This window comes from Copadichromis virginalis, linkage group LG9 (genome assembly GCF_057382275.1).
Source record: "Copadichromis virginalis isolate Kocher_CV1m ecotype Utaka linkage group LG9, C_Virginalis_male_GT1.1, whole genome shotgun sequence".
Classification (NCBI taxonomy): domain Eukaryota; kingdom Metazoa; phylum Chordata; class Actinopteri; order Cichliformes; family Cichlidae; genus Copadichromis; species Copadichromis virginalis.
The window spans coordinates 26,585,098-26,595,917 of NC_140626.1; the positions used below are offsets into that span (position 1 = coordinate 26,585,098).

The 10,820-nt window shown below is 39.3% G+C and overlaps 1 protein-coding gene across 1 annotated transcript; it reads right to left on the reverse strand.

Moving 5' to 3' along the window:
- Positions 1-118: 118 nt before the first annotated feature.
- Positions 119-10,311, reverse strand: ube2wb (ubiquitin conjugating enzyme E2 Wb). Its single transcript, XM_085468509.1, has 6 exons — positions 10,227-10,311; positions 9,332-9,423; positions 6,416-6,518; positions 2,770-2,925; positions 2,606-2,681; positions 119-2,486 (listed from the first exon to the last, which is right to left on the reverse strand). Exons 1-6 carry the CDS (start codon positions 10,239-10,241, stop codon positions 2,473-2,475), a joined length of 456 nt encoding a protein of 151 aa, XP_085324635.1. The 5' UTR covers positions 10,242-10,311; the 3' UTR covers positions 119-2,472.
- Between the last annotated feature and the right edge of the window lie 509 nt (positions 10,312-10,820).

Below are 10,820 nucleotides of genomic sequence, written 5' to 3' on the forward strand. Positions count from 1 at the left end.
TCACACATTTATCTTCTTTCTCAATTTGGTCATCATCCTTCTGCCTTCAGAGCAGAACTACTCAGTCTTTTGCAAGCTATTTAAAAAGGAGAAGAAAAAAAACCCATACTGTTCAGACTGAGGTTGAATAAAAGTGAATCTTTGTTTTTATTATCGATTATGAAAATGAACAGGCACCTATTACATGGAGCTTGCACATCCCAGAACAAAACTTCAAATATAAATAACACACCCTTATTAGTGTTGACCACTCACAACAACTTGCAAGCTAAGAGTTCAAACCACATTTAAAAAAAAAAAAAAAAAAAAAAAAAAAAAAAAAGTAACCTAAGGGGGAAAAACAAAACAAAAAAAGAACAGCCAAACCCTGTAACATAACCACAAGCATGTTTAAAAAGACAAAACAAGCCTTTATTGATCCTTTAGGCGTCTCTGTGCACTGATGCTGCTGTGACTACATTTACACAATCAGTGTTTCAGTCAGTCTTATTCTCGAAGCAGTGATAGCAGATACGACCTTATACAATGAAACTAATAAAAAAAAAAAAATTGGTTAAATAGATGTCCTTAAATTATCAATATAGTTTTTTGTTTTTAAATCTTCAGATAGCCGTGTGCTGTGGTAATCTCCTCTACAGAATAGAGCATCGTCACATTCACGCATGTTCATTCAAGAAACTCAGCTAGACCCTGGAAAAGGGAAAAAAGAAAGAAAGAAAGAAAAAAAAAAAAAGTAGTAGATACAAACAACTCAAGATGGAAAAAATTCAAGTATCTCTGACTGGATGGCGATAAACATGTCTTTAGGAATGGAGTGATTACACTTTGAAATGAGCACAGCCTCTGGAGGTGAGCACTGTTAGCATCCATCCTATAAACCGTGACCTCAGTTATGGAACGACTAAAAGTTGCCACAATGTTAGATGCCAATAAGAAAAAGTAGGGTTTGAAACTGCATGCACCCCTACTGTAAAACTACCTTTTTTTTTTCTTCCTTTTTTCCAAAACCAGCTTTACATGTTTGTTGCTGACCGTACACAACCTAATTGGCAAAAGATGCAAAGTTCCAATGAAATAAAGCACTCCTATCATCATTCTGCTATAAAGTTAATGCATCCTTTGCCAAGTTCTTGCACATCATCTAACAATTTAAAGACGCATGTATGTACAGAATAGTTTCAGACATGTTACAAGTTTACAACATAACAGTCTCTTTTGGTGAAAATATAGTTAAATTCAAAATCTCTGATAGGTGTCTTTTTAGAGGCGATCTCTTTATTGAAAAAGTACCTGAGCCAAAACTCTGACCAGGGGGAAGAGAGAGAGAGAAGGAAAAAAAAAAAAGTATTGTCTTCATACATTCTAGAAAGACTTTGTCATTCTAGAGATAAAAATGAAGATTTAAATAACAAAAAAAAATAAAAAAAATTCAAAAACATACTGACCCGTCAAAAGCACCCCCTTTTCAAAGTATCAACTAGTTGGGAAAACAAAATGCCAAAAAACAAACAAACAAAAAATTCAAACATTTCAGAAGATTAAAGCATGAAATAATAATAAAAATATATATCATACAAATACAAATGGATCATGCGATGACATTCTTTGAATGGAAGAGAGGCTGATGCACGTCTTAAAAGGCTGGACCAGAAAAGTTCAGCCCAGCTTTATGAGGAGACAAACGCCGAGGTCACTGGATGACTCCTGGATCTACCGTCACGCCTGTGCTATTCCCGTGTGTACCAAATTTCAGTCCGATGGTAGGAAGAACTGCAACCAGGTCTTAAGAGTTGGAAGATGAAGAAGAGCGCGTGTGCTGTCGATACAGTGGTTAAAAAACTAAAACCCTTGAACCTGATAAGCATCGAGGACTGCTTACAGTACACCTGCAAGTTGGGAATAACGTAATAGTGCCTTTTTAAACTAGATACCATCACAGTGCATGTAGTACTACTACTAATAATAATAAAAACAGATGAAGCATTTTCTTGGGGTTTTGATGGTCAAATCCCTTCCAGAAGACTGTTAGATTTAGATCTCTCTTTGTAGGCCCCAGCATGCATCCACCGGTTATTATTGCACAACACAAGGACCTTAAAATGCAGCCACACACAAACAAAAAAAGTAACAATAATAATCTTAAAAGAGGAATTATAAGTATCAGTACAAGTCTGCCTTACTTGCTCGCTGCATTGTGACCTTTTTGCCCTCCCCCCAAAAAACGGGAAAAAAACAAAAAACAAAAACAAAACAAAAACACACACAAAAAAGGAAGAAGTTCCATCTTGGGTGCAGCTAAACGTTCCGTTATTTTCTATTTTACAACAGACTAAAACATGCAGCCAAGAGCCTCCAGCGCATGGTGTCCATTGTTCCAGTCAAAGGTCAGAGTTCAAAGACTGAATGATTAAAAAGTGCTTTACGTAGGTCAGTAGGACTTCTCTCTTCTACCATTAATACAAAGTTTGTACATTAGCATGTATCATCTGTGAAGGCAAACAAGACAGCATGAAGATTAGAATTACAACAGGAAACAGACAAAAAAAAGTTTCACGTTCAGGAAGTGCTGAAAACAAATAAGACCTTTTTCTTTTTTTAAACTCACCGTGATACCACCATTTTGTTTTCTTTGGGTTTTTGTTACATGTTCTTACATAAAATGAGTTATCGGGCGGTCGTCTCTGCAGAAAACAAAAAGCAGCAATTAGATTTAACATTTAACACGTGCCCACAAACCGCTACCGCCCACACCGGGTGTCGCACACTTACCTTTTCTTTGCAGCTTGACAACATGCTGATAATGCTAAGACAAACTGATTGCACCGAGAGCGCTGGCGACCAGTCTTCCGTTAGGATAGATAGACAGATGTGACCGTTGCTATACACATGCGGGTGGACAGGTATATTCTCTCCTGTGAACATTACCTGCACAATGAAAGCAAAGCAGACCACATCAACGCAACTGAATATGTACAAATAAAAATCCCACGAGGCTGGCGAGCTTTAAGATCCTAAAGAAAGAAGACGCATAAAAAACAACTTTGGGGTGGTTGGGGGTTACGTGTGTGGTCAAAGAGCCAGCTCGGGGACGATCTTTGGAGAAAGCTAAAACATTCATTCCCGTCAATTAATGACAGCAAAATAATTAGACTTGCTGCAGGGTTAACCCACTACTGCAGGGATAGCAAACTCATTTTACTTTGTGGGCCACATGTAGCGAGCTGGACCAGTGAAGCTCTCCCATTCTTTATTGCTGATTTAGTGACCGTTTTACATAGTGGATATTTTGTATACCTTGTACAGCACTTTGGTCAACAGACGTTGTTTAAAATGTGCTATATAAATACACCGATTTGACTTCTGTCGATGTAAAGATGCTTAATTATGGATTTAATCTCAGATATTTTAATGGAAGAAAAACCAAAACCTTGTCGTTTACGTCCACAAAGCTGATTCTGTTCATCTGGATGTCCAGTTTTCAGTGGGAGAAACGTTTTTTCACTTATCCAAGTGACTTCTTAAAAAGTAATGAGATGTTTCCCCCACTGAAAACACAATGTCCAGATAAACAGCATCAGCTTTCTGGGATTTCCTTACTTGGATAATAGAGCACAGGGGAAGTCGTATCAGTAGGAAAAACTGTAAGACTAAAAAGCTGTAGGACTAACTGTGTAAACACAGTTAGTCCAAAACTTATGCCTTCTTTCACATCTTACTAAACTGTCCAGTTGGTCGGACTGAAGGCTTTGTCGGGCTGATTCTGGCCCCCGGGCCTTATGATTGACACCACTGCTCTACAGGGATATGAGGCTCTCGGATTAGGACAGAGGGGCCGGGACACGGTGGGAGAGAGAGGAAAAGCGAACAGCGTAGGGAGAGCTAGAGAGGAGATACAGCATGTTTTATAAAAAAGTAGACACGTTCTATAAAAAGCACTGGGCTACATTTGACTTTGAAAAAGGCACAAGAGTGAGGGCCAAGCAGGAAGATATGGGAAGTGTGAGAAGCAAAAAGCTAGAGTCAGAAGTGCTAAAGCAGAGAGAAGGGGGAGCGGGTAAAAAGGGTAATGAAGGGTTGAGTCAGTCTGGCACCAGACCGGGCCTCACGGGAGAGTGCAGGCTCCACATCATGAGGGGGAGGGAGGTGACTGATATGACTAGAAAGCACAGCTAGCTTTATAGTCTAAAGATAAAGACCAAAAAAAAAAAAAAAAAAAAAAATCTCTTAAAATATTTACTCAAACCTCCAAATCACACCAAGCCAACAGCGTCTTTAGGTAACCTAAATCTTCTATTTCACTAAGATATCTAGTCTCGGGTCCATGCTGTGCCTTGTTCTAGTGCTGAATCTGTGCTCACCACAAGTTTCAATATTTCTAACTTTAGAAAAAGAAAAACAGAAGTAGCCTCTGTTTTGTTTCATAAGGTGGGCCTCTAATTTGCATGCGCACAACTGCTCAGAAATCAGAATCACCCCAAAAAAAAACAAAAAAAAAATAAAAATTGAAAGCTTTTTATTAAACTCTCAATCATTTTTACCACAACTGAACATTTCTGTGAAGAAGCAGCAACTTTTCAGCACTTTTCAGTGTCTGGAACATCAGCCTTTGTGGGTTCAAGTTCAATGAGGAAAAAACACACAGAGGAAATTTCATACTAGTGTGCGTACCATTCTGTCAGCAAAGTGGCTCTAACCAGAACAGGAAAAAAAAGGTATGCAGCTCCAGTGAACACAATACCCATCTCAATGTGACAGTGAAGAGGTGATTTTAATGACACTAGGCAGAGCTTCAATGGAAAAGGCCAAATCTGAGACTAACCAATAAAAGAAAGCCAAGACTGCTAAACGCTGCATGCATTTGACTGAGAAAGGCTGGAAAATGGTGGTAAGATCAAACAATTCCACCTTTAAAGTGTTTCCAACAAAAATTGAGATGGTTCGTTTTGTAGTGGGTAAAGGAAAAGATTTATATAAGATTAAAAACGAGATGTCGAATAAAGAAGGGTGACCCTCTATTTGGAAATGCCATGCTGTAATCTGCTGGAAGCGGCATGACTGGACCGCACGCAGGACAGTGATCTAAAGAACAGCTCCGAAGTACACAAGAACTCTTTATAGAACTGGTCAGCTCGGGGTCTGTCTTTAATGGAGACGTTACTGCAGTCACCAGATCTCAACCATACCCATTAGATTACCTCAACAAATTTGAAACAACGATGTCTGCAACGGTTCTTTGACGAAAGCAAAGTCTGAAGGCCAAAAAACAGATGTGACATTTTAGGTCGAGCCCAAAGTTTTCCAATTCTGTCTTATTTAAAGCTGAAGTTATTATTGGAGACTGATTCTAATCTTAAAAATTTTGTAAGCATTAAAAATAAAATAAAAAATTCTAGAGAATACTCTGATTCCACATTTCAATCTAATGATGATTAGTTTTAATTGCAAAGCTTCTATTTTCCCCATGTGAATGACACAGAATGTTCAAATGACTGGTGGAGTGATGTGCAGAGCTTGGATGGCTAAAACATGTCAAAAAATGAGTAAATGAAAAAATAAAAAGCCCTTATACAATTGTAACAATCTAAACTGTAAGATTACACAACACTGTTTAAAATTTGACATCTTTGTTTTAGAAGATGCTGCACAGGGTTAAAGTTCTGGTAGGAAATCTGGAGTTTCTCCTGTGCGCATGTAGCTGTGAAAAGGCTCAACAGAAACTGAAGCTGTTATGCAAAAATTGTCAAGTGATTTTGATCAGACTTTGTTTTCTTTTCCACGACAATAATAGGATATAAGGTGAAAGAGAAGTTCCTCCGAGGCCCCAGGAGAGGACTTCAACAGTGGATAAATCTGATAGTGTGTCCTTCCTATTTGAGAGGGTAACAGCTAAGTAGCTCAATTTATCTAATTTTCTCTACCTATTTTTAGACGGGCAGGCTCCTAATCAGTGAAACAAGACTGTTGAGTCAAACTAATCCCATCAAACATGGCTTCAGTGAGACTTCTGCACTGCTGTCTCTCAGTGATTCCAAGCCAAGATTCATTGCACTAATGACCATAGAGCCAAGATGTTTCATGAGATTACAGCAGGTATCTAGCCGATGAATATAAAAGACTGTTTCTACAGCTCTTCAGTTTTTGAGTTTATTTCAATCGGAACACCACTGTGGACCATGAACTCAGGAATATCAATCTTTGATATCAAGCTAGGAATGGATGTGGGACATTCGATCAGAGTAGCAAACGGTATCCTTTGTTCATCTGCATCTCCTGCACCCACAGTGCAGACAAAACAGATCCATAAGACAAGATGGTTAATAAAGTGAACTTATAGATAGCTTCAGACAAAGTGCTTTAAAATGTTTAACATTTACCCACACACCTACGCACAAACAATAATGACTGCTGAGCTTACCTGAGGTGAATCAAAAGGATATCGACTACTAAATTTGAAAAGCAGCTGAAATTTCTCTCCTTCATACAGTGTGCCAGGTGCTCCCTCCATATCTACAATCCACCTAAAAAATTAAAAAATAAAAGCACAATATTAAAGTATGTCAAACAAAAAAAAAAAATTACATAAAATAACACAGATCACCTTGAGATAATCAGGGTCTAGTAGTCTCTGACTACAAATCAGAGTGATGTAAATATGAAAAAAGGCCATTTTCTTTTAAATTTATGGAGTTGGTGGAGGGAGATCCATTAAATTTCAACATTAACTCTCTTAAATTACAACTTACAATAATGTAAAAGTTAAAATTTCATTAACTTGCACAAAAAAACAAAACACATTTTTAGAGATTTACACAAATCAGAGGAAAGAGGAAACCACAAGGAACCACAAAGCCCTGCGAGGTTGCCCACAATTTGCATGGAGGAAATGAGCAAATTTACCCTCGATTCACCATATTAGCAGAAGAACCTGCGCCATTAAGGGACCCTGGGCCTATACAGATAAAAACAGCACAGTTTGAATGAGGTGCACCAATTACTTTTGCGACCCTCACACACCCTGTGTGTAAATCCAAATTGCAAGAATCAGTTGATTTGTGGTTTTGGGGGATTGGAGTAAAGATCTTGCAAATTTTTGACAGGATAAACTACTCAGGCTTTTTCCTTTTTCCTCATACGTAGTGTACTTGACAGTGAACATAAACCTTCAGTGCTTTGGGAGAAAATGGCATTTCTATAAAAGCAAAATTTGGTTTATGAGTGATAATGTGCTCTGTGTTCAATCTTACAATTCTGGAGTAGGTGGGAAACAATGACAGCTTCGACATTATTTCTGTTAATAATGTGCCGTTTTATAATTTGGCAGCAGATTAGCTAGAGACAAGTACAGAACCACATGTAATTATCATTAAAAAAATAATAATAAATCATACACAATGTGAGCTGCCGGTTCTCCAGTAAGTGTGTGTAATCAAAAGCTTTCAGTCTGACTCATTTCAGTGACATTCAATATTCATCTGGGTTATGATAGTGCTTTAGTAATAATGTGATATTCTATTGATCTACTGGACAAAATCTATTTTCGCTTCGGTGGCCAGGCTACAGAACTCTGCTGACTGAGCTGCTAGCAATTCAATCCTGCTCAGATGATTGCAAATACAGAGCCTTGTGCCTCTGGGATGAAAGACAGCCTACCTGCACCGCACACTCTTTACACACACACACACACACACACACACACACACACACACACACACACACACACCTCAAGACTGCTGAATGTAGCTTCACTGGTGGCAAAAACAAATTGAGTGCAGAACAGTTGTGGGGCTCATAGTAGAATCCTTAGAAGAAAAAAGCATCACAATCTCTGCCCTATTTTTTCCCATGCAAGCAGTGCAGACAGGACACCAGAGTCTTGTGGCTGTTATCCAGGTTTATAGCCTCATGCCTCATTCAAATCTAGACTGGCACACATGATCATTTAAACCTACATATAAAGTCTGTTCTCCTTAAAACGTTGCCCTTGGAAAGGGTCAGTCACAGTGTCTAAACGAAGCTCCACTTTTCCTTCAAGAAGTTCAGAGCGAGGCCTGATTGTGCTACCAACTCATGCCGAAAACAGTCAGGGACTTCAAGGACATCACGCTCAATGTGCTCAAATTCCCTATAGCCTGGTGATTATATGATCCAGTCAACAAAAATAACACTGAGACATTTAGTGAAAGTGTAGGGACAAGGACAAATGAGTACACCTGAGAGGCCCAACAGTGCCTTTAAGCAGCAGTTTCCCTGTTTACATTAAGTGACTCATTACACCATCAAGCTAACCAATATAGCACCAGCACACAATACACTTAAAAAACAAAACAAAACCATTGACTCTCAGTGTTGCTCGTTACAGTACAAAGTGTACTATATAAACAAAAGGTGCAAAGCTGAAAACACACTGACCCTTTATTGCGGTAACATACCAGCTTGTGTGCTTCTATGCCAAGCACAACAAGAGTATGTCATACTCCAGTCAGGATAATAAAGACATTTCATGACCACAGTCAATCGTGACAACAGAAAGTAGCATAAAGACACCTTGTGACATCAGAGCAGAGCGTTTAAAAAAAAAAAAAAAAAAGACACACCTACACATGCCTTGTCAGAGAAATTATATACAAGGATCACAAGCCAGCAGGACTGGTTAGGAGACTTGGCAGTCATGCAAGGCATTTGTTAGACCAGGTGACTGTTATCTAATGAGGAAGATGCCACCATAACTGACCAGTGACAAACACTCCAATGTGCACCCTCTCTTTCAGACGGCATTGGAGGCCAGAAACCATGCCACACAACTCGAAAAGTTAGTAACTTAACAAGTCCATGCTTCAGCTTAGAAACTAGTCTCAAATCCATTTAAAGACTACAATTCAAGTCATATTTCCTGGCAACAGTAGTCATGGGGTTTAAGGGGATACATCACGACAACCAGACAGAAAGGTCAGCCAAGCAACCTCTGTTTCTAGCCCAACTCCTGCATGCCAGCCATTAAATATTTTATAAGGATGAATAGTGACACTGTGCATTAGAGACACTCTACGAAGGGCCTGTGGCTGCCAGTTGCTGGAATGACCCCAATTCCTCACCACTACACACTGCTGAGGCTGTGGTGTCTTACCTCCAGCCGCAGCTACCTTTATGGCATGCGGCATGCTTGCCACGCTACCCGTTTAAAGGAATGAAACCTGGCATTTCACAAAGCCACATGGTATTTGAGCAAACACGATAGGCATATCGGTGATAAAAACCCAGAAGTGCTGCCACTCTGAAACAAATGAGTCACAAGAAATTAAAAAAAGAGAGAGAGAGAGAAAGAAGGACTTACTGTGTAATGGTGTTCTGTACACTTTTTTCATTGAGCGTCATTCCTGGGGGTGGATCGTTTTGCAAGGCTAATAATTCCTTTTGTAGCCTTTTCTGTGGGAGAAAACATGATTGGGTTTATACCCCCCAAAAAATAAATAAATAAAAAGTTGAAATACTGGATCAAGTCAAGTAAAATCAAACAGAGTAGTGGCTGAGAAATTTAGCACGTGTTCATCAATTTTATTAAGAGGCCCATACCCGGAAAAACACTGATACATCAATGATATTCCAATGAGGGGTTACCGTTTATTATGTTTATTAGTAGTTAAACGTGACCCAAACAAAACGATTTCAAAGAGGTAAGTGTTTAAAAAAAAATGTATGAAATTTGCTTTACGGGTTTGATTTATTTAGACGTTAACAGCCAGTCAACTGAACAACGCAGTTTCTGTGAAAGTGATGCACCTGTTCAGCTGTTCAGGAGGAAACTGCAACTGTTCGATCTGCGCACCGTCTGCTTAGCTCACTGTGGTGAGAGCCCGGCCACATAACCGCCAACATTTACGGGAAACATCGGAAATTTTTCCACCTCATATCCTTGAATTATCACGCCTTTCTGAGAAGAACCTACACACGGGCCAAGTCATCGACATACAGTTCCAGGAAGCTAGCTTCTACTAGCCTTGACTTGCTGTGGATGATGATGATGATGGGCTAGTTGTATTGCTAGCAAAGAGCAGCCGCTAAACCTGAACAGTTGAGGATAAATGTCATCGATTTTACAGTAACGTCACCACCACTTTGGGCAAATACGCGTAGGTAAATGAAGTGGTCGATAAAGTGCCAGGAAAAAAATAGTCGGGAGGTCCGGTAAAAATCACAAAATAAGCGATCGCTGTCAATTGTGTTCTTACCTGCATCGACGCCATGATGGAAACCCCCCCCTCCTCCTGCCTCAGCGCAGAGTGTAGAAACGTACGTCAGGCGGTCACGTGATTTAAGTTGTTTTGACAGCAGAAAACAAATCCACACGAACGTGTGTGTGTGCGCGCCACCGTCACCGCCAAGATGTCCGTAACATTTAGCAGATTTATCACAGCATTTCACCAGCGATAAAGACAACATAATATTTTTAAATATTCTTTAAATATGGGGGACTTCGGGCACCTCCAGTGACCTTTGCTAAAGGATGTATTTTAGTTATTAAAAGACAGAAACTTCCTACCTTTGAGGTATAACATGATCAGACGCTCGGGTGGAGTAACCGTGCCTAAAAATGAGAATAACATTGGTTTCTACAACCTCTAAGTGTGAGAGTAATGACTCATCATGACAAAATGCTTCAAAGAACAGACTTCCTGTGATCATCAGAGTATTTAATTACATTTTTCGTTTTCCTGATGATGATTATCATTATTTGAGCTGCTTTAGCTCGTTATGTTATCTTACTGTCATTTTTTTTTAGGTGTCAGTGGCTTAAGCACAGGAAGCATATTCATTTATCTGTG